General features: G+C 39.3%; 1 protein-coding gene across 1 annotated transcript in view; it reads left to right on the top strand.

Moving 5' to 3' along the window:
- The window catches only part of DOP1B (DOP1 leucine zipper like protein B), a 2,336,114-nt gene that overhangs the window by 1,631,925 nt on the left and 679,216 nt on the right, over nt 1-24,973 (top strand). Inside the window, exons 23-24 of the mRNA XM_044071549.1 lie at nt 127-261; nt 16,701-16,756. Of these exons, the coding sequence (XP_043927484.1) occupies nt 127-261; nt 16,701-16,756 (191 nt within the window). The remainder of the gene's footprint in view (nt 1-126; nt 262-16,700; nt 16,757-24,973) is intronic.

Below are 24,973 nucleotides of genomic sequence, written 5' to 3'. Positions count from 1 at the left end.
GCTTGTTTGAGTATCTGGAGTTCTCAGTCTTATAAAATTTGGGTTTGGTGTTCATTGACAAACTAAATATGAGACAGCAGTTGTTAAAGCAGCTTAAAATGTATGCTTATGTATTGCTTGTTACAGATTGTACCTGCCCCTAGTGAGGCGCAACTGACTCTGCAGGAGCTAATCAAGGCTCTGAGTACACTGAAAACAGACACCGTACTGCAGATGATTAAAGAAGTGGTTAGGAAGCCTCCCCAAATCAAAGGGGAAGAGGTAAGAGTGGTTACTTATGTTCTGCTTCCTGTATCTGATACCAAAAGCGAGAATACAAACAAAAATCACTAGACTTTAATAAAATAAATGCACAATATGATGAAGTGCTTTTCATCGGGTCGGTAATGCAACACGTGTGAACACAACTGAACAATGCAAAAATAATGTCCGTTCCAGAGTTAAAAAATTCAGTGATAAAGTTCAGTAATAAAAGCAGAAATAAAAAATGATTAATAAATAAATTCACATAATGTTGTATGCTGTTCACACAATGTCGTCATATTATTGTCCTCCTTGAGATGTTTCTATATTAGTCAACTACACTACCTGAAATAACATATGAGATATATTTTATCACTGAATTTTTTAACTCTGTAACGGACATTATTTTTGCATTGTTCAGTTGTGTTCATACGTGTTGCATTATGTATTTATTATGCAGCATTTATTAAGGAATTTATGTTGTATTTTTTATGCACTTCATTTGATTGTACTAGCTGGTTGACCATTGTTTTTATTAACTAACTTATTAACTAATTAGTTACTTAATTCAATTAAGATGAGGTGAGGTTAAAGTATTTAAGTGAAATTTGTGATGCATTCATTATCTGAGTAAGTCTGGTCACCGACCAGACAAAAAACGCTTCATCGTATTGTGCATTTATTTTATTTTATTTTATTAAAGTCTAGTGATTTTTGTTTGAATTCTCGCTTTTGGTATCATTGTTTTTCATTTGTTTATCATGCCTTTTATACTGCTTCCTGTATCTGTAAAGTGAAATGTGATTACGTTAACATTTTGATTCATTGTATTTCATAATACTTGCCAAATGGACTTGGGACTCTAGCATTATATGTAGAAGGATGTGAGCTTTGCAAATATATCAACTGGTATGATTCCAGGCTTGCCTGTACCACTTGGTGTGACAGAATGTGAGTTTACTACTCAGTTATCTGAAAATCTAAGCAATTTATCTTTTTTTTGCATCATCTTCCCTATGTTTCCTTCCAAAACTGTTGGGAAAAAAAGTTTTGCTTTATTTTTGAAAAAGTCACGGAATATCGGCTTACTTTGCTGATGTCCAGTAACCAGCAGTCATGGAATTTACCTTTCTCTTAATTTTCCATTTACCTTGTTATGGTTTAAAAAAAGTGAGACTTTTCTGCTCTGTTGTAGTTTGCTGGGATGTGGGGTAGCAGTAGCCTTTCACAGATGAAAAAGTGCTTAAAGGCCTGTTAAAACTAATAGTGAACAAGTCATGGGGCCCTTATTGAATTCTTTACTGAATTCTCACCATACCTTTCAGCCTCTTAGAGCAAGAAGTCCAGACAAAGCCATAAATAATGGTGGGACAAAGGCCCAAAAATAGGGAACATTTTTAAAGTATTGCTCTTATAAACTTAGAAATTTTTTTATAGAATAACAGAATTTGCATTTGCTTGAATATTTTGAAGGGTATGAAGACAGAAACTCAAGTGTTTTTCATTATTTTCTGACATCAGTTCTAAATGATTTTCCAGAAAACCACAATTTTATGATAAACAGACCAAAAATATAAGGCAAAAATCTAGATGTTCTGGGAAAATTTGGACAGTTGAGAGGTATGATTCCCACTGAAAAAGCATCTTACATGGCCCAGCTGAAGACTCTTTGTAAACAAACACAATAAATAAAATAAAAATGCCTGACCTTTTCAGTTAACAGTTATATAAAATCATGGAAGACTGGTGATGAACACTAAGGCTGTTGGAGAAGCTGATTACTTCTTCACAATTAAATGTAGTCTGCATGGTAGGAACCATAGAATAAATGAAAAAAGTGATTGCTGGTATACTCAGATGGCTGAGTGTGTTTAAGACTCCCTATTGACTTGCATTGCCGAGTACCAATATGCCAAAAAAAATTATTAAAAGTGCAAGAGAAGAGCGAATATTGAATATCTCTTGTCCTTTAAGCTTCTTTTTAGAGGGGGCCAAGCCCCCCTCACAGTCCCCAAACTTCTGTGTATCAACTCTGTAAACTCCATACCTGGGAGTAAAGGACTATTCCAAGAACTGGCAATCTTGGACTTAGTAAGTGTAAGTCTGGATTTCCAACCATTCATTCTGCCTGTTACAGGATTCCACATTCTGAGTCTTGACCTTTCATACAGTTATCTGTCTGCAGGGGTGAAGACAGAATGACAGAAGGTAACAAGAAAACACTGGTGACAGATGGAATGTTCAAATCTAATTGTTGCTGTTGGTCTTTCGCCTTTTCCCGGTTAGGGGTCGCCACAGCGGAACTCCGGTCTGCTAATGATTGGCAGTAGATTTTCATGAATGCCGAGTTGCCAGCTCGACATTCAACCTTCAATGAAGGCACGCCCATTTACGCATGTCTTTCAAATGCCCACCCAACCACGGGGAGGATATGAATCCACACAGAAGGCACTCCCCGCACTCAAGCCGGGAATCAAATGCGAGAACCTCTTGTATAAATCATTTGATAAGCATGAAGCATTTTACTTGTTTTCCTATCCAACTGGTCCAATACCTTTTGGAATCAGTCACTCCAAAACTGTAAGTTAGGACAGGTAGAGCAAATTGGTTTATGGTTTGGACTTCGTTCCTAGATGTCAGAGCTGCTTATAGTATTAATTTTAGTCTTCTTAAATATCCCTTACTTTTATTTGCATTTGTTCATGTTCTGTTGTTCATCCTTCACCAATTCCTAAATATTTATACACTCCATCTTGCTCAAGTTTCTTTATATCACATTCCTGTCCCAGACTGATATTTTCTTGGTGCTGCAGCTTTCCTGCTTTAAAGGTTGCTTTAGTACATTTATCAAGACCAGATTACATTCTTTATAATCTGAGAAAGTTTTGACCACTGCTTTCAGTTCCTCATCTAATGAACTATACAGATGTTCTTCATCTCACATTGCTGCAGTCCTTACATATGGGTAGTCCGCTGTCCTCGGTCGGCCCGAATATCAAAGTATTTGGCTGACGTCGGTCAAGGCGCTTAAGACTGACATCAGGACATCAGGGTACAAATGCGCATGACCGACGTCATATCCTCAGTCTTTTTTGCCGCATGGTCCGATGCAGAAGCAGCGTTGCAAGTGCCGTTCGGCGTTCTGAAATTTTTCGAATTCGGAGTTTCAGACCGAGTCAAAGTTGGCTAAGTACCCGTTGGGAATATTTTAGTTTTTTCTTGCCTCAGTGGTTTACCGGATGTCAGAAAAAGTGAATAACTGTATTTCTTGTGGGAAGCAGATACCGCATAGGGATTATCATACTTTGTGTATTCCTTGTTTGGGGCCTGAGCACGACGTTGTTGGGTGTCGCTTTTGTGCTAGGTTCAATAAGCGCACTATTAAGCGAAGGTTAGATTGTGCTAGGTTGGTCTTCGGGAAGCGGTGCAATTATAATATGCCGTCGGATTCTCCGACGCCCGCTTCTTCGAAGAAGCGCAAAGACAAAGCAGCTAAACCCAGGCAAGAAGAGTCGTCCATACCGGACGCCGGTTCTTTAGAGGCGTCAGTGGAACCGGTGGTTCCGCCGGAGGCTTCTCTGGAGTCCAAGGGGGAGACTTTGATATTGCAGGATGTGGCCTCTCAGGAGGCAGGTCAGGCTGAAGGGGCTTCTCAGGTTACTGTATTCCCTTCCCTTCCTAGGGTGGTTAGGCCCTCTCCTTCTGTTTCCAAGGCTTCTCCCAGAGGCAGGCCAGGTTTAGCTTCTGTTGGTGTCACTCCTAGTTCAACAGGATCTGTGCCCAAGAAGCACATGCTTAAAATGGCAGAAGATTTAATTACTTTGATTAGAGGTTCTTTGCCCCCTCCTGATAAGAGGCCTAGGGTGGAACCAGAGTTGGGGAGTTTTGAGCAGGCTTCGGATGTTTCAGAGTCTTCGGCTGAAGACTTGCAGGAGTACTCTCCTTATTCTGATTCTGATGCAGATGATTCGACTCCTTCTGCTTCTCCTCCAGAGGATTTTTCTTTTCAGAGACTCTTCATTCCATGAGGGAACATTTTAAGTGGGAAGGTCAGGACTTCTCTGATTCCAGGAAAAGGCTTAGGGAATTTTGCTTTTACCCCAGCTTAGGCCCTTGGCTATACCCCTGTTCTGGATGTTGTGGAAGATGTGTTTGCAGAGGCTTCACTTAATCCTGATTCTTTGCCTCCTGCTCCTGTTAAACCGGATAGGTATTACAGGGTGCCTGAGGCTCATAAATATCTTTATAAGAGTCCTAGGGCGGACCCAGAAACTGTTAGTCAGGGACCTAAGGGTGTCAAGGCCTCTGTTGTAAAAATCCGGTTCCTCCAGATAAAGAGGCCAGAGCTTTGGATAGATGGGGAAAGAAAGTCTATACTTCTTCCACCTTAGCTATGAGGGCTTTGAATTGCCAGTTTCACATGTTGAAATATCAAAACTATCTTCTTTCTCAATTGAAGTCTAAGGTAGATGCTCTGGCGGAAGGCATTGAGTGTAAAGAATTACAAGATTTGGTGCATGTCTCTGAACAGGTGGGTAAGCATTCTTTACAATGTGGTTTTGATGCTGTACAGGCCTCGTCTAGGGTGGCTGCCACTGGTTCAGTTCTTTGCAGGCACGCCTGGCTGAGGGATCAGAATTTATCTGACCATGTTAAGACAAGGATTTTGGATGCTCCTTTACAGTCTGATGTGTTGTTTGGTTCACCTGTGGAGTCAGTCTTGAAGAAAATGGAAGACAAGGCTAAGTCTATGCAGGCTGTTAAAGATTTTTGCAAGTTCAGCCTCCAAGTTTAGTAGGAATTGGCCTGCTAAGGGTGGACGTATCCTTCTTATGATTCTCAGTCTAGGGGCTAGATCTAGACGTGGTGCGGGCAGAGCTCAGAGTTCCTTCAGACCTAGAACGGGAGTTCACCTGCACAGTCTTCGGTGAGGGCAGGGGCCAGTCCTTTCGTAAACAGGCCCAATGACCTACCTTTTCAGCTGCCAGATCCTTCTTGCCTGGCAGCACCTTTGGGAGGAAGGTTGGCACTCTTCAAGGAAAATTGGAGTTTGATTACTCAAGACAGATGGGTATTGGATATCATACACCAAGGTTACAAGTTTTATTTCCATACCTTGCCTCCTTTCAAAGGCATGCCAGACGTTCCTCCTCAGCAAAGACTAGAGGCTCACAAACAAATTTCTCTGCTACTTCAAATAGGGGCCATACAACCGGTCCCTCTACCAGAAGTGGGCCTAGGATTTTATTCTCGCCTGTTCCTAGTACCAAAGAAGGGGAACACGTGGAGACCAATTTTGGATTTATCTATCCTCAACACATATCTGGACATTCCCAAGTTCAAAATGTTGACGTTACAACAGCTTTTACCTCTGCTGGGCAAAGATCACTGGATGGTGACTCTGGATCTCAAGGAGGCTTACCTTCATGTTCCTATCAGGCTCAGTTGCAGGAAGTATCTGCGTTTTCGGGCTGGGACTTCTCATTATCAGTTCTCTGCATTGCCCTTTGGCTTATCTACTGCGCCCAGAGTGTTCACGAAAGTTCTGGCTCCAGTGATAGCTTTCTTCAGGCTAAGAGGAATACAGATCTATCCTTATTTGGACGATTGCCTGATTCTGGCCCAAGAAAAGGACGAACTTCTTCATCATTTACAGTATGTGATAGCAGTGCTAAGATGCCTGGGGTATTCTGTGAACGAAATAAAGTCCAGTCTAGTACCCTCTCAGGACATGTGCTTTCTGGGTGTGAGACTGAATACAGCATCCCAGATGGCCTTTTGACCCCGGACAAACAAAAGAATCTTTCTCTTTACTTCCATCAATTGTCTCATCAGTCCAGGCTGACTGCAAGGACAGTCCTTCAAGCCTTGGGGTTCATGGCATCTTGTATTCTGGTGCTTCCCAATGCCAAACTGCATATGAGGAAGCTACAATGGTATCTCAAAAATGTATGGACACAGCACTGCCAAGATATGGACACTGTCATTCAGATAATACCTTGCATTCAAAAGGAGTTTTTGTGGTGGGCTCAGGAATGTCACCTAAACAAGGGACTCTCTGTGACCCGACCAGAGGCGAGTCAGATTCTAACGACAGATGCCTCAGACAAAGCTTGGGGAGCTCATCTAAATGGAAAGTGGGTACAAGACACGTGGCCTGCCAGACTACAACATCTACATATCAACTTGAAGGAGATGTTAGCAGTCCAATTTGCATTAATAGCTTTCAAGGATTTACTTCTTCCAGGGCAGGTGTTGGTTCTAACAGACAACACAACTGTCATGTGGTACATCAACAAGCAAGGGGAACGATTCTTATCCTCTATGCAGACAAGCAATGATTTTGTGGGAGACTGCTCTCAGTTTACAGCTGAATCTTCAGGCAAGGTTTCTGCCGGGAGCACAGAACTCCTTAGCAGATGTGTTGAGCAGACAAATTATGGATCCCCACGAGTGGAAATTGGATCCTCATGTATTTCAGAAATTGACAGTGTTATGGGGAACTCCAGACAGATCTGTTCACTTCTCCACTAAACTACCAGCTGCCAAAGTTTTGCACAAAAAGGTTTCATCCCACAGCTTGGAAAGTGGATGCTCTTTCATTCAACTGGAGCAATCTTCATGTGTATGCCTTTCCACCTCTGCCTCTCCTCCCAAAGGTACTCCTGAAGGTCAGACAGGACAAGCCAAAGATGATTTTAATAGCTCCAGATTGGCCTCAACAGCACTGGTACCCATTACTGAGAAGTCTGGTACGGGAGCCTCCATGGCCTTTGCCTTCGATTCCACACCTGCTGTCTCAGGAGAACAGTCATTTACTCAATGTCAAACTTCACTCTCTACATCTAACAGCCTGGCATATTCTGTTTTAAACCCTGGAGGGTCTCAGCTTCCACAGCAAGTTTTGAATGTTATTTTGGAGGCCAGAAAGCCTAGTACAAGGAAAGTGTACGCAGATAAATGGAAGAGATTTTTATTTTGGAGTACAGCAAAGGAATTTGATGTTTCTAAGCCTAATTTAAGTGTGGCTCTTCAATATCTTACTGAGTTACTGGACAAAGGTTTGTCCTTCTCTTCTATTAAGGTTCATGCTGCAGCAATTTCTGCTCACTATGACTGTGTCCCACCATTGTTTTCTCATCCTTTGTTTAAGCAATTCCTTAGAGGGGCAAAGAATATAAGACCCCCACGTAGAGCTACTACTCCTGCTTGGGATCTCAATTTTGCGTTGGAGAAACTCACTCTACAACCTTTTGAGCCTGCATCTACTGCCGAGTTGAAATATTTATCATGGAAGACTGCTTTTTTGTTGGCCATTACCTCTGCGAGAAGGGTTTCTGAATTACAGGCCCTTATGGCGGTTGAGCCTTTCTTAATTTTCCACAAGGATAGGGTATCTTTGCGTACTAATCCTTCCTTTATGCCGAAAGTGGTTTCTAGTGTGGCTTTAAACCAAACTATTCATTTGCCTACTTTTTATGCAAACCCCCAAAATAAAGGGGAAAAGATTTTGCACACTTTGGATATACACAGGCAGTTGCGATATTATTTGAGCAGAACTAAAGGGTTCAGGCAGTCTCAGCAGTTATTTGTTTCATTTGCTTTGGGTTCTCAGGGCAAGCCTGTGTCAAAACAAACTATTTCTAAGTGGATTGGGTTTGTATTGCTTTCTGTTATTCCCATCATGGTAAGGAGATTCCAGCTGGGATTAGGCCTCATTCCACTAGGGCTACTGCCACTTCTACAGCTTTTTAAGGGGTGGCAACTAAAGATATTTTGGAGGCAGCTACTTGGAGTTCAGTGCATACTTTCTCTAAGCATTACCACCTTCCACTTTACTCTAAATCTAGGGCTGGTTTTGCCACTGCAATTTTACAGGGCATTTTGGCAGCTCCTAATGCTTTATAGTTTTGCCATCCTCCCTTACCTCTGCTTTGGGATTCTACCCATATGTAAGGACTGCAGCAATGTGAGATGAAGAACATAGTACAGTTTTGTACCTACCATAAATGTAGATGTTCGAAGATCCACATTGCTGCAGTCCAATTTACCCTCCCTCCTTCCCCTCTGTAGTTAGAGGCGGTTGTGTGGTTTGGGTTGTGAATATTGTGGATATTGTATATATTGTACATATGATTAGTGCAAGGGTGGTTGGATGTTTTTTGCTGTCTTTTGGTTTTGACCTTTCTTTTTAGGGTCTTCTGACATCTGGGGCAAGAAAAGACTGAGGATATGACGTCGGTCATGCGCATTTGTACCCTGACGTCCTGATGTCAGTCTTAAGCGCCTTGACCGACGTCAGCCTAATAATTTGATATTCGGGCCGACCGAGGACAGCGGACTACCCATATGTAAGGACTGCAGCAATGTGGATCTTCGAACATCTACATTTATGGTAGGTACAAAACTGTACTTTTTAACTCATCCATAAAAAGAAGATAAGTCTTTACACTGTTGTTTTCTGTGAGCCAAATTGTAGCCATGACATAATATGTTAAGTCAACAGCTTAATGGGTTAAGGACAAGACAATAAAAGCAGCGGTGACAGAGTCACCCTGGAATATCCCCTTTTGAATTTTTATCCCTGGAATAATACTTTGTCCTTTATCATGGCTTAACTGCAAAGTGGTTTGCTGCTGTTTATGGTCGCTGTAATATAATCAATCATTGTAGAGTGTATTTTACACATTTTTAGGAACTCTTTTATCCATGAATATGGGATGCTGTCAAATGCTTTTTTGTAGTCTATCCATGCTATACATAGTTTCTTCCCCTTCGCACAGATCTCCGTTATGACTTTAGCAACAAATGATTGATCCTTTGTTCCATATGACTTCCTTTTTTTACCATTTTGTTCCATTGCCATGTTTGAATTTTCTTCTAATAACTGTAAACTGTCGGCATAAGTTCTAATTTATAGTTTATACATTGTTGGAAGGCAAATTATTGGTCTATAGTTTTTAGGATAGCTTGCAGGTTTGCGCTTAAGAACAGTATTGTTTTTCCTGTTGTTAACCAGATTGACGACTATTCGGGGTGTGCTTATAAATAGTTTTTGCTCATGACTAAATCTTCATATAAAGATGTTAATACTTTTAGCCAGAAGTTGGGTACCACATCTGGGCCTGAGGTTTTCCATTTAGGAGCTTTTCCTAAATTTGTTACAATTTCTGTGACCGTTGCTTCATCTCATTTCATATCCTGTACATTTGAACTTCTTATTCTTTCTTTTACTTTTTCTAGCATGTCAGCATCTTTATTATGTTCCACAGGGTCTTCATAGATATTTCTCCAAAATGTGTCTGTTTCTTTTTTTTTTTTGTGGTGTTTCAATTCCTTTTGCCTTGTTTTCCAATTCTTTATAAAACTTTTTGTGGGTTATTAATAAATTGCTTATTTTTGACTATTCCTTTATATTTATCTGTATGTCTTCTAAGTTTTTCTGCCTGTGCTGATATCTTTTGTTTATTATTTCCAATAGTGTATGATAGATCTTAATCTATTCTGATACTACTCGTTGCTTTTATCATGTCCATCTTTCTCAGTATTTTTGTTGATTTGTTCCCTCTTCTGTACTCTTCTAACAGTGACACTTGTGTTAATTGGTTTATAGTTTTCTCTCTATTTGATACTTCCATAATTAACAATTCCAAAACTGAAGAAAAACAAACTGTCAAAAAACAAACCAAAAGGTTCTGAACCAGCAGGTGTAAAACTTCAAAGGTTTATTAGGAAATGTAAAAGTAAAGCGCTTTTCATCTCCCTTAGTAGGAAGACTTCTTCAGACAAAGGAAAAAATCACCAAACACAATTTAAAACCCAAAAAAAGGGGTGTGTGTTATAAATTACAAACAGCTGCCTTAATTGAACCCACTGACATACCTTCACATTTAAAGTTGTATTACATTAAAAGCATAAATAAATGTCTACTTAGTGTAGACAGGGTGTCAAACATAAAAAAGTTTTCAAAAAAGAAACATGAACTTGATAAAAGTAACCAAGAATGTCTTAGTGAAGATTCATGAACCTAATCAAGTGTAAATACTGTTTGTTTCCCTTAAAATACATTTTAGCAAACAACTTTTCATAGGGTAAAACAAAACTCATACAGAATCTTGTGATTAAAAAGAAAATAAAATGAAGTAATGCTTGCAACTAAGTATAAACAAGTATAATATCCATTCCTTAACAGAAAAGGTAGTAAGGAGTACACATCTCCAATGCATAATGAAGAATCAATGAATAAGTAAACAGTGCAACTCAACTAGGAGTCTGCAATAACCGGAATTTCAAAGGTGTTTCTAATAAAAGAAATGTTATTTCTAATGTTAAATAACCGAATATGTTTATTTCTGTGTTAAAAATGTAACACAGAAATTGCTTGTCATTTCAACGCCAACAGAATGCAACAACAGTTTTTTTTTTTTTTTTTTTTTAAATGTTCCTTGAGCAATGGGTAAAGCACCAAGCTGCGATGAGAACACTTTCTAAGCTTTTAGTATGCACAGTTGTAGCAGCCAAAACAAGTCAAAATGCAGCTGTTTAAGAAAAAATATGGCAAGGCATTGCGTGGAAGACACGTCTAAATCAAAACAAACAAACCGCCGGATTCACAAGATGGTACTTCATTCAAGAACCATGCAGGTGCTAAGCATGCGAAAAAGGCGGATAGCCAAACAAATGAAAAATCAGTTCACAATCGTGCCCATGAATACGGCACATTGTTCTGCAAATGAGTTTATACTGTGTGCGAAAAAGGTAATAAATAAAGTAGCAGAAGACAAAAGAAAGAAATGCAACACCTAAGTAAATCCACAGCTGTTGGTGTTCAATGACATTAACAATAGGTAAACATAGAACTTCAAAATACCGTGGGTCTAAACATTAAGATCTCATTGTTGCTTCATAAAAGGTGTATGTGTCTAGAAGTAAGCAAAAATCAAGTCAGACCACAATGCAGAACCTGACAAAAATAAAACATACAAATCCTGAACGAAACTATGCAAAATGAAAATACAAATAAAAATAATAAAATAAAATAAGGTATGGGTCAAAGTACAGCGCTACAGAGTCAGAAAACTAATGTTTCTCAAGTTAAACATTTGTGAATTAAGGTTTAAAAACCAGACTTGAGGTTTAAGTAATGATGAAAGAAGTCTTATCTTAGCAGGTTTCTTAACTTTAAAACACAATCAAAGAAGTAACTTCGTTCAACCCTGGTGACGTGTAAGAGTTCATTTTAAGTTGCCAAATGAGTTCCTTTTTTTCATTTGGCAACTTAAAATGAACTCTTACATGTCACCAGGGTTGAACGAAGTTACTTCTTTGACTTGTGTTTTAAAGTTAAGAAACCTGCTAAGATAAGACTTCTTTCATCATTACTTAAACCTCAAGTCTGGTTTTTAAACCTTAATTCACAAATGTTTAACTTGAGAAACATTAGTTTTCTGACCTCTGCACCGCTTCGCTGTACTTTGACCCATACCTTATTTTATTTTATTATTTTTATTTGTATTTTCATTTTGCATAGTTTCGTTCAGGATTTGTATGTTTTATTTTTGTCAGGTTCTGCATTGTGGTCTGACTTGATTTTTGCTTACTTCTAGACACATACACTTTTTTGCATAAGCAACAATGAGATCTTAATGTTTAGACCCATGGTATTTTGAAGTGCTATGTTTACCTATTGTCAATGTCATTGAACACCAACAGCTGTGGATTTACTTAGGTGTTGCATTTCTTTCTTTCTTTTGTCTTCTGCTACTTTATTTATTACCTTTTTCGCACACAGTATAAACTCATTTGCAGAACAATGTGCGTTCATGGGCACATTGTGAACTGATTTTTCATTTGTTTGGCTATCGCTTTTCAAGCATGCTTAGCATCTGCATGGTTCTTGAATGAAGTACCATCTTGTGAATCCGGAGGTTTGTTTGTTTTGATTTAGACGTGTCTTCCACGCAATGCCTTGCCATATTTTTTCTGAAACAGCTGCATTTTTACTTGTTTTGGCTGCTACAACTGTGCATACTAAAAGCTTAGAAAGTGTTCTCGCAGCTTGGTGCTTTACCCATTGCTCAAGGAACATTTAAAAAAAAAAAAAAATTATTTTTCATATACTGTCATTGCATTCTGTTGGCGTTGAAATGACAAGCAATTTCTGTGTTAGATTTTTAACACAGAAATAAACATATTCGGTTATTTAACATTAGAAATAACATTTCTTTTATTAGAAACGCCTTTGAAATTCCGGTTATTGCAGACTCCTAGTTGAGTTGCACTGTTTACTTATTCATTGATTCTTCATTATGCATTAGAGATGTGTACTCCTTACTACCTTTTCTGTTAAGGAATGGATATTATACTTGTATATACTTAGTTGCAAGCATTACTTCATTTTATTTTATTTTTACTCACAAGATTCTGTATGAGTTTTGTTTTGCCCTATCAAAAGTTGTTTGCTAAAATGTATTTTAAGGGAAACAAACAGTATTTACACTTGATTAGGTTCATGAATCTTCACTAAGACATTCTTGGTTACTTTTATCAAGTTCATGTTTCTTTTTTGAAAACTTTTTTATGTTTGACACCCTGTCTACACTAAGTAGACATTTATTTATGCTTTTAATGTAATACAACTTTAAATGTGAAGGTATGTCAGTGGGTTCAATTAAGGCAGCTGTTTGTAATTTTATAACACCCCCCCCTTTTTTTGGGTTTTAAATTGTGTTTGGTGATTTTTCCTTTGTCTGAAGAAGTCTTCCTACTAAGGGAGACTTAAAAGCTTTTACTTTTACATTTCCTAATAAACCTTTGGAGTTTTACACCTGCTGGTTCGGAACCTTTTGGTTTGTTTTTTGATACTTCCATAATGGCATTTGATTTCTCCCTTCCTTTCCCTTACTGCCCTGTTTTTTGTGGTAAGAATTTATCTGTTGTTAATTTAGCTGCACAATAATATATCCTATTTACTTCTGTTATATTGCATGAATTTCTATGAACAGTTATGTTTACTGTTTTCATTTGTTTTATCAAACTTCTAACATTTTGGGTTTTATTGACATTCTGTAGTCTTTCTCTTTCATTGATCTTTAATGTCTAGCCATCTCTATTAAATCAAGCAACTCTTTCCTTAGATCATTTTCTTCTAAAGTGAAGGCACATTCTTTGTTCTCCATTTTCTGTGGGCATTCTACAGAAAATTCCAGAGGATCTTCCTGTGCCATATTCTCTTCAGTTTCATCCTGTGTCATTCGTAGCTCTTTCACATGGGAACTCACTGGCCTGTCACTCCACAACATTGACTGCGTCAGTGTTGACACAGTTTTCTGTTCTTTCCCGTGCTGTACAACTCCAACTTAACTTTTGTACTGGTTTCCTAATGAAGGCTCCATAGTATCTTCATGTGGCAACTGATCAGATATTTTCTGCTCCAATGAGTTCCTCTTAATTTGGGAATTCGTTATTCTGTCTTGCTGTGATGTTATCAGACATAGATTTTCTACAGTAAGTTCTTCACTTCAGAGGTATCTATAACCTCAGTTTCTGTTTTTTTAGCTTTTCCATTACCAATCTTCTTTTCTACTTTCCCTTTTTGTTTTCTTATTTTTTGTATCGTAAAATGTTCCATGCCTAGGTACTTTTGCCTGTATTACTCTTCAAATATCTTTATAATATCTCTCCATAATGCTTTGTGACTCATATTTCCAGTGTTTTTCAACTACTTCAGTATTATAATGTTTGCACAATCCCCAATGCAGCAGTCTTGCCACATTATTATGCCTTTTAGTATACAGTCTTTCTGCCATTAGTATATCACAACCGGCAACAAGATGTGTGACTTTCTAATTACAAAACCTACATTTGTCTGTTTCTCCCACATGTTTAATGAACTTTATAAATTAATGTGTACATAGTCCACTGTCTTGGGCTGCCAATATTAACCTTTTGTCTTTTGGTTTAAATTCACCTGTCTTTAACCATTCCTGTGCTCGATCCTGATCAATTTGAGGTCGTTCCAAGAATTTTCTTTACTCCAAATATATTTATGCATTTTCCACATTTCTTGCCTTCTCGTCTGATCCTTTATCTTCAGCTAGCTAAGAGACTTGGGTGGTGATGAAGTAAACCTAAGGAAGGACATTGTGGATAGGAATTGCAAAGCTCGTTCCAGATTTTTCACAACTGGTTTATTTTTGCATCACTTTCTTTGCCATTTACTAGAGCTATAAAGTAAGTTTTTACTAGTTCAAACACCATAAAAATTATTGAACAAGTTCTTAGTAAGAGTTTTCAGTCCCAGTTGGGTTGGTGGTTCAGTCATGCAAGACAGAAAACTTGACACTTCCAGCTAACGTTCTGTGTGAGTGCAGAGGGACTGCTGTAAGAAACTTACTTTTTAGACAAGAAAATTGTATAGTCAGGCAGCTAGATTTGTAGCTGTCCACATCTTGCTGGATGTCTCTTACAGAAAGCTACCACAAGTACAGGTCATAATTGGAATCATGACTCTGTTGTTCATAGCCCAGTGTACCTTAGTGGGTCTGGAACAGTACACTGAGTATCTTCCTACTGAGCTGGTGTGCTGTACAGCAAATACCATAATTTGGGACAAGGATAGTGGTCCTGTGTGGCATAACCAGGCTGTATAACAAAGTAATGGATAACTGTTCTAGGCACCATGAAGGGATGCAGCGCTACCATACCTCACAATCTCTGCAGTAGAGTTAACTTAGCAAGAGCCCCATGTAGACATTTTGTCCACAGTCATCCTTCAGGCTGGCAGTGTTATCGCAATGGATTTAAAATGTAACATATACCTGGCACTTATTATCCATGCTTCTGTCTACTCCACCTCCATTACCATGTATATTGTGGACCACAGTAGTCAGGGTGATAAAGAAGTATGATGATCAAATTCTTAAATATTCTGTGTACCACACACCTCATTCCCTTGTCATATGCACTAGATCATCTTTACATATTGTTACGGAAGTAGTTCCTGTCTTCATACCACTTCCTGCACAGTGCATGGCATGTCACATTACTGTACATGCACACACATCCACCCTGATGTGCGCCTGTCTTTTTTTTGTCACATGTTTGGTTACTTTCCCATAGAGCTGCCATTTGCAGTGTTGTGATAGCTACTGTGTACTAACTTTTTTTTTTTTTTTTACATTTGTTTACCAGGAATGTCCAACTTGGAACAAAGCCAATTTTCAGCGGAGGCCTGGGGAGAAACACTCCAGATGCATGTGTTTGTAACATGGGAGGAAACCGCAGCACCCGAAGTAAACCCACATGAATGTAGGGAGGACATGCAGACCCTGCACGGAAGGCACCCCAGCCGAGAAGCAAACTGGAGAACCTCTTGCTTTGAGGTGACAATGCTACCGCTGCACCACTGCGCTGTCCAACTTAGAAGATAGCATTAGCAGTCATGCACATTATTCCCATATGGGTGTCCCACTCTTTCAGTGTATACCAGAGCACCCGATGGGTCTCTAGCTGCAGTGAGAAGCATACATAGTAAGAAGCAGTTGCTGTCTGTCACTGCACTGCAGCACTGGTGCTCAGTCAGCTGAAGTACTCTGGGCCATTTTTCTTAAATCTGAGTCCAGATGTGTATGCTGTTGGTCTGATTTGCAGTGTATGTGCAGCACTAGTTTTTGTACTACAGAACAGCATATTTTACACAACTTTGTTACTCCTATATTTCTGAGCTGTATAAGCCATTACATATTCAGTTTTCAGTGGGCAAGCCACACATATTGTGATGTATATTTTTTTAAATTTCATTGTTTATTCATAGCTGACACAAGATGTGTCCCCAAAAGTATATTTTTTATTAGATGCTAGGTAACACAGATTGGAGAGGGTCACTTAAAACGACACATTGATACTGTCACCAGAGGTTCTGAAAGGAAACTTTAATTCCCAGTGATCGTGTTCAGTGAGAAAAGTAAACAAACAGCATGAAGGAAAGAGAATAGATGTAAAATGAAATAATGTGGGAACATATAATTACTTCATTATAGCCATCTAGGGGAAGGAACTAATAATAAAAATAATAGTAACCATTTTAGTTCTGCAAGGAATATTAAGATAGGATAAGCAACTTTTTTTTTCTTTCTGTTCCTTACCATAGTGGTGTTTTTAAAAAACATCCGTTTTTAGAAAGTTAAAATAAATTGCGCATTATGACTAGTCTTTTCCAGGTATTGATGGTTATGGATATTTTCATGATTGGGTTGTTTCTATTATATTATGAAACCATATTTGTATACAGACCTTTCTTCTTTTGAAATATTTGTAAGGAAGTTAAATTGTCAGAAATATTATTTTACCTCTGGTGTATGATACTTAAGAATGGATACAAAAATATTAAGAAAAAGTTTTATCTCATAAAATATTGCAGTATTTCTCATGTAATTTTTATATTTTGTATTTTGCAGAAATCTTCCCTAGTGGATATTCCCATGTTGCAGTTTGCTTATGCTTTTATTCAAAGGTGAGTACAACATCATATTTTTGTTGCCAGGTAAGGCAAAACTGTAAATGAAAGCAGCCTTTTTGAGCATATTTGCATAACAAAAACTAAAAACATAGAATCCTAACCAGGAACAAGTATTTAAATCAGTTGACCTCAGAGGAATGAAGGAAACTTGGGTGCAGTTTAGCTGAGCTGAGACTTGCTGAGATTGAAGGAAAAGAATGGAGCTGATGCAAACAGTGATCTGTCTTAGTAGTACTGTTACTCATCAACTTAAAGGTTCATAAGTACTTACTAGGCTGTTGATCTGTGAGGATCCTTAGAAGCTTAGCTGTGCATTCCTAAGAAGATTTTTAGCCCTTGTATTTTCAGTACAAATAACCCAAGGTACTTGTGTTTTAAGTAAGAGTAGCCCAGAGCCAGGCAGACAATACCATATTACCCTTATCTATAAGGGACAAAGGTGCAATGTCAAGGGTGAACTTGCAGTTGCCCATCAATTCATCTGGATTACACTTGAACAGAGTAAGAGACATACTTTGCTTTATGTCAAGAGGTGGACAATTCAGGAGAAGTGGTATTCTCTATGATATATATATATATATATATATATATATATATATATATGTACCTCCAGCATGTTCTGTTTATGTTGCAGAAGACATTAAGATTTCTTTGGTATGTGTTTATGCCACCACTGGATTTCTGGATGTGCAGTAGGTTTGAAATGATGCCGTCAGTTGAAGCTGTTTAATTTAGGCAGAGATTGTCCCTCAGTAGTCTGTAAGATATCAGTAAAAGGGACAGGGCTTTTATATGGTCAGTGTAGCTTTTATGATTTAAGCCTTTGATTTCTTGTTGAGAAAGTAATGTGGTCATACATATGTTGCGTCAAGTCTTTAACCAGGTAAATAATGAAGGGGACATTATACTCAGTGATTGGCCTAGTAAGTGTTGACTACAGTAGAATGATCACATCCCTTGATCTGGATGCCATACTCTTACTAATAAGCTCTGCAGTGAAAAAGCACTTTCTCACAGTAGTGGATACTTGGCGAGCATAGGACAGTTCCCAGGTCCCTAAATGCTGGTTCAGTTTTCAGGAGTGTTGTTGATGCAATAGTTACAGGGGACATCATGTTTTCTGAAGGATACTGTACATTTAATTTCAGTCCGTGGTTTTGACACCATCTATTTGTTTGGAAAGGCCGTTTAGGAGGATCTTGGTATCTTCTGGAGAGGTTGTGATAGCACCTAGTTTACAGCCATCTTCAAACTTGGTTAGCAACAAACCCTTAACAGTAATTGTGACCTCTAAGAAGTAATTGCAAAAGAGGAGTGGCCCGAGGACTACACCATAGGGTACACCACTAGTGACAGGTCTTTTGGAAGAGGTAGAGCTGCCCATCCTAATTTTCTGGATTCTGTAAGTGAGCCAGTTTGCTATTCAGTGAGTTACATAGGGACTTACATTTAGCTGCTTGTATTTATCAACTATTCAACAGTGTCCAATGGTGTCAAATGCCTTTGCAAGTTCTAGATATGAGGTCTGCAATGAGTTTCCCTTATCCATTGCTTCAGTAACTTTCTTGAAGTAGTCGACCAGGTTAAGTAGACAGGATTTGCCCTTGACAAAAGAAGAACTGGCTTCAGTCAAGAGTTTGTAGGTTGCCTGTGACCCTGTTTATTAATTCCATAATGATCCTTTCCATAGCCTTACAGATGAGGCTGGTCAGACTCATGAGTCTGTAATTACAAAAGTCCATTGACAACACTACCTTTGCACTGGACAACACTGACTACTAGATGACTGACACATAAAAAGTAAAGTGCATTACACACAGAGGTGAGATTGGGTGATACTGCACATAAGGAAGTGAATGTACAGGGGGATGACTGCTGCTGTTCTGCATTAATTTGGCACAAAGCCTGTTTGAAAGCTAATACTGAATAGTCTCACTAGGGGGTTTGACAGGTCCTGTTACAGGCTGACCAGCAGGCATCCTAATATGTTATCCAGCCTCAGAGAAGCCTTGGATAGTGCTTTGAAGAGTTGTTCTTGGGAGATTTGGGTGGCTGTGAATATTTGGTATGTGATCTGGGAATGTGGGAAGAGAGGGAGTTGACATTAGAGCTAAATCTATCCAGTAATTGATTGTCTGTATCCTTAGGGTCTGACTATGGGATATCATTTACTGTTAACTTTGCACAGTGATGAGCATTTCTTTCTGATGTTTCTAACATAATTGGTAATAAAAAAATGCACCAGAAATTCTGCATTACCTGACAATGCAAGACAAACAGAAACATCTACCTGCCTACATTACATCTTACAAACCTAAATATTGCGCTGCATGTTAGCAATAAAGTAGCCATATTTGCTGCCAACCTTATATATGATCCCTGAAGTAACTAAACTGTCCTGAGCTATTTAACTGTTTAACTTAGCCACAACTAATTACTCCACACAATCTTGTACATGCACCAGAAAAATGTCCATCACTAAAAGATATTCTGCAGCACTACTGTCCAGGTAGAGACCTTCACTCAGCCAGTAAACTCTTAGTCATCACAACAAAGACTAATGACTCCAAAGGTGACTTAGTATACTCCCATTATATATCTAACACCACCCCACCATACCTAAAACAAACCATAGGATCATAGGAAGTTACTAGGGTAATGCCCCTAGGGCCCTTACAAGCCTGGCCAAGTTCTACCCTTATTTCAATGATTAGCACAAATTGCCCCTGTCATAGGTTGAACCCAAGGGGTGAATTTATGATTACCCATCCAGTCATCCAGATTGCTTTTGAAGAGGGACAATGAAATGCTCTGTATGACATGAAGTGGGAGTCCATTCCAAAGGTGTGGTAACCTCTGGGAGACAAATCTATCCCTCCAGCAGGTTCTATTAATGTCACAAACCAGGTTAAGGTCTTTAGAGCAAGTAACCTGTGTACCATTTGACTTGCAGATATGCAGCATTATCAGTAAATCAGGGTCATATATTGCCTTATATGCAAGGCATAGATTGCCTCTGAGTAGTCTCTATGAAACAGAATAAAGTGACAGTGATTTCAGATGGTCCACATAGGGCAGATACCGAACACCTTGAATTTTCTTTGTGAGGAACCTTTGTGGTCTCTTCAATTGCTGCATTTGCTTGGAAAGGTATATACCAAAACTGGCATTGTATTCAGTTATTGGACTGATGAGGGAAGAGTACAGAGAGGTTATAACTTATTTTTTTCTGCATGCATTGCCCTTACTTATTTGATGAGCAATATAGAATGCCCTTCGTACCACTGTGGAAACATGGTGATCAAAGGTAAGGTTGCTGTCAACCTGTGTGCCCAGGTCTCTCACCACTGAGTGCTTACTTAGGGTGGTGTTATTGATGCGGTAGCAGGAACATCGCACTTACCGAATGGGATGATAATACATTTTTTTGCATTGAGTTTAAGGCCATGACTTTGGCAGCAATCATTTATTTGTGTAAGATACTCCTGTATGATGTTGATATCATTTGGAGATTCTGTGACCACTCCAGTTTGCAGTCATCTTTGTCAGCCACAGACCTTTAGTTTTAGCTTGTACTTCAGAGAAATAGATTCCAAACAGTAGAGGTCCCAGGACTGTTCCCTGTGGAACACCACTGGTTACAGGTCTGCTGTTGGAGATGGATTACCATATTTTGAATTATGTGTTCTATCAGTGAGCCAGTTACTGACCCTTCTAATGATATAAGGGTTTATACCTAGCTGGGTGAGTTTGTCAATGATGCCTGATTGGGTGATAGTGTCAAAAGCCTTGGCTAAGTCTAGGCAGGCTTTATGCTCAGATTTCCCCTCGTCCAGGGCTTTGGTGACTATCTCAAAGAAGTCCACCAGGTTTAACACGTATGACCTCCCTTTGACAAATTCAAACTGAGTAGGGTCAAGTGTTTGGAGAGTACCTATATCTTTGTTGATAAGGTCCATGATGGTTCTCTGCATGGCCTTGCAGATAAGGATAGTCAGGCTAATAGTTCCCAGGGTCAGTGGAAGCACCACCTTTGTGCAAAGGGATAACTGTGGCCATTTTCCATTCAGCTGGGATGAAGCCAGAGCTTGGACTATGATTGAAAAGAGTCCCCAGTGATGTTGCTAATTATTGTTTGAGCCATGTAGGATGCAACCTTAGAGAGGGTGTTTATGACCTGCTCTTCAGAGATACAAGGTAGTGGACAGTTGGTATGGCTGTCATGGGGTACTTGTGGCGGGGACAGGGGGTAAAATTTTCATAGAACCTGTCACCTAACAGGTTAGCTATGTCCACAGGATCAGTATATATGGTATCATTAACTACCAGTTTGGCACAAATCTGGGCCTTTCCTTTTAGGTTATGGATGTAACTAAAGAATGCCTTGTGTTTGTCCTTAATCGAGGAAGCTAATTTGGATTCATAGTTTGCTTTGGAGAAGTCTTATTTGCTTGTTTAAGCTGAGGAGGGAGTGTTTCCAGTTTAGGGCTCACTTCCTCTTATTGTATAGCCTGTTAATGGCAGTTATCCACCAGGCAGGTTTGCTGTTCTTTGAGGAGCTTGTTTTCATCCTCTCCGGTACGGCTGAGTCAATGCAGTTATACAGGTGTTTGTATAGAACAATGGTGTAGAACTCGGCATAGTTGCCAGTTCCATCTGAGGGGGGAGGTGCAGAAAATATATTTATACCATCCCGTAAGAGGTTATAATCTGCTTTGGAGAAGTTTTTTCATTTAGTTGCTGATAGACTTAAGTAGATCGAAATAAGCAGAGTGGGTGTCCTGATTCATGGAGGGGGTCCTGTAGCTGGCAGGGACTTGAACAGGTGTCCTACCAACAGTTAATTGCACCTGAAGTATCTCTAGGGAATCATACTGTTTAACCAATCTGGAGGTTTATTTATCTTTAATGAATATCGATACACTGCCTCCTTTAGTTTTTGTGCCTTCAGTTTGTGGTCTGAACATGTGGAAGGAGGTGCAGCCCAGTATGGTTGGGGTGCTCTCCACAGCCTTGAACCAAGTTTCCATGACTGCACAAATGTCTAAGTCTTCCAAGGTGAGGACTGCTTCCAGTGAGTGCAGTTTCATGTTAAGACTGCTGTCATTTAGCAGCATAACTTTGAGGTTGTTTTCAGATAGAGTTTTTACGTCGGGAATTTTGTCCTTGAGACACTGCCTAAAAAAAGGCACTATAAGGGCGGCAAGAGCATTAGCCAGTGCCCAAAATCTCGAGGTCTGTTGATTATGTCATCCCAGACTGACAGATACTGTATCTCCTTGGAATGACAGAATGACACCAGAAACTAATCCAGTTATTGAAGTCAATCATTTTCTATTTGTATTGAGGCATCATCCTAGGTGAAGGTAACATGCTACTCAAGGCTAGTGACATACCTGCTTGAGACACATACTCCAAGAGCTCAGTCATGTCTCTCTTCATATAGTTCAGAGAGGTACGTCTCAAGTCATTCACACCAATGTGGTCTATGACAGAGTCATAACAGTACCTGTATTTGAGAGACTTGAGCGCATGTGTGATATGGAGGATTGTGACACCTGACAAACAGGTGACTGTGACTTTTTTTTCTTATCCAGCCTGGTGAGAGGGACATGTGTGTGTCTCACAATGGAGTCACCTATGACTAATATGTTTGGTTTTGTATTTTGCTTTAAGGTTTTGACAGGTGAGACACTGGTGTGACAGCTATTAAGTGTATTGTGTTCTGCAGAGGAAGTATTATGTGTAGCGTGCTTGTGTTTTTGTTTGGGAGGTCTCTGGTGTTTAGGTATATTTCTGGTGAGAACCTCCACATATGTAGGTATGTGTGATATGGGTTTGGGTGGAGTACGAGGTGAGTGCATGCTGACAGCCCAGTCATTGTCATTTGTACTGACTGGTGTGTGATAGAGCATGGATTCAAAGTTTATAGTTGCATCTTGCACATGTTGAGTTTGTGTGGACTAGGAGTAGAGGGTTGTCGGTGAACATGAGGCAGTTGCCACACTGCCTCAGCATGCCCACATTGACCAAATTGGCTGGAGAAATTGTGGGAAATTGTCTGTCCATAGTGTTAGGTAAATATATATGGTCAGGAAAGGAGGTTGCACTTAGGAATGGTTAGTGTGTGAGAGATGTGTTGGCACCTCAGAGGCTAGACTTAGTGTTCTCCCTTTTAGTCAAGCAGGGCCACGGAAAATCTCTGGAGGACAACAAGCAAAGTGCTAAGAGAAAATTTAACAAGCAAAACATTTGCATCTATAACCACCGCTATGAACAGTGCATGATGGTGCACTACTCACAAACAAGCACAAATGCAGGGTTTAATATAATAAACCGCAAAATGCTATATCAACCCAAAAGAACACCAGCACTAAATAAGATCATCAAACCATACAGCAACCTGAGGACACTACGCTCTGCTGGTGCAAACAACTAAGAGCATAAATGTAGCTGGGGTCTCACTATTCGCCAACTCAGTAGGCAAAACTTGGAATATGCTACCTGCCGAACTTACTCACCAGTCCTCTTTAACCCAGTTCAAAAAAAGCCTCAAACTACACTTCCAACAGCATTGGCAGTGTCCCTGCTTAAACCCCGACTAAACACCACCCGTTGTTCCTGCAAACTCTCCCTAAGCATTTCAGTCTTGTACTCTAATAAGTGTATGAATTCTTGAAGGGACTTAGCCCATAACTCCGTGTATTATTGTCTGAAATTGAAGCTGCATGATTTTGATGTTGTCTACTATGTTTTATCCATGTTTGTCACCCTACTGAAAACTGCATATTATACTTATCTCTAAATGTTTCTATTGTTCCTAATGTATTTATACTCTGCTTTCTGGAGCTTTCCTCCCCAGGTCTCCACTGAAAATGGACATGTATCCAGTCAGACTTTCCCGGTAAACAAATGTAAAGTAAATAAATAATAAATAAATAACCCTTTTGACTCAAACTAGCCAATAAGGATGCTCTCTGAGTTCTCATCCCTTCACCCTCGACCAGGTGGGACCAAGACAGCACTTTCTTCCCACAAGGGTGCACAAGGGCCCTCTCCAACAAAGATGGTCTGAATTTAATGCTCAGAAGTTACAGAATAAACCTAGAAACAGCAAACCTGGAACTGGGCAATGCTACAGCTGAACTAGTACAGTTTACAGTAAAATGTGTAAAAAAAACAGTCAGTTCAGACAATTCAAACAGACAATAGAATGCAAATACAATTAAAAGTACTATATAAGAGCAAAAACAGGCACTTAAAGTTAGTAGCAACAGATGCCTCAGATCTTTCAGTATCTCGGTGAAGAAATGGTTTTAGTGCTCAGTTAATACAAAACAGTCCAGATTCAGGAAGTCTGAATCTAGCCTATTCTACAAAACGCAGGAGCACCAGAAATACAAAGTGCATAGAATCACAATCACAACAGTGAAAAACAGTTCAAGTAAAGCAGCAGTTAAGTAGAGTACTGTCATCATTTTAATCAGGCTAATGACAAGCAGTAACAAATGCAGCAGAATAAACGCAGTTGAACACCTAAGCACAAGCAGCAAAATAAAGTTGGAAGAGGCACATTATTTTTAAGTAGAAAGTGAGGAAACAGAAGATAATTTGAGGTTAACAAGCTAAAAGGGTGGACCTTCACAACTGATCTCACAGTGTTCAGTAGAATGAGCTGATGCAATGTGTGGGCCTTCACAGCTGATCTCATTGTACTCATTAGAATGAGCTGATGCAATGGTACTGGGAGGAGTGTCCAATATCAAATTTATAGTAGAGGCAGGCAACTCAAAAGCCGCCAGACTACAACAACAGTAGCATGGGTGGATGGGAACACAAAAACATAGATAAGGATTCAATTCACTAAGTCTAAAATACAGTTGCACAGTTTAAACAGATATGCAGCAAATATTGTTTTTGTTCATCAGAAGTACAGAAAACGGTTGAAAATAAGCACTTATCATTTGTAGTTTCACAGCAGGTTTTTAAAAACAGCAGAGCAAGGGCAGAAGGCCTAACTCACTGCAGCTTTGAGCAAGCACAAACTGGTTCAGACACTGCCTATTTAAGGCAGAGAAACAGGAACCAGCCAAAGTTCAAATTATCCAATCAGAAATGCCCTAAATAGAGCTCTGTAGCAGTAACTCTATCTAGATCAGACCAAACTGAAGCACAGCTAGGCCTCCTCTCTAGACAAAAGATTAATTGTAC

The sequence above is a fragment of the Protopterus annectens genome, chromosome 5.part0 (assembly GCF_019279795.1).
Source record: "Protopterus annectens isolate FY-2018-M chromosome 5.part0, PAN1.0, whole genome shotgun sequence".
Classification (NCBI taxonomy): domain Eukaryota; kingdom Metazoa; phylum Chordata; order Ceratodontiformes; family Protopteridae; genus Protopterus; species Protopterus annectens.
This window is presented reverse-complemented; position numbering and strand designations above follow the sequence as displayed.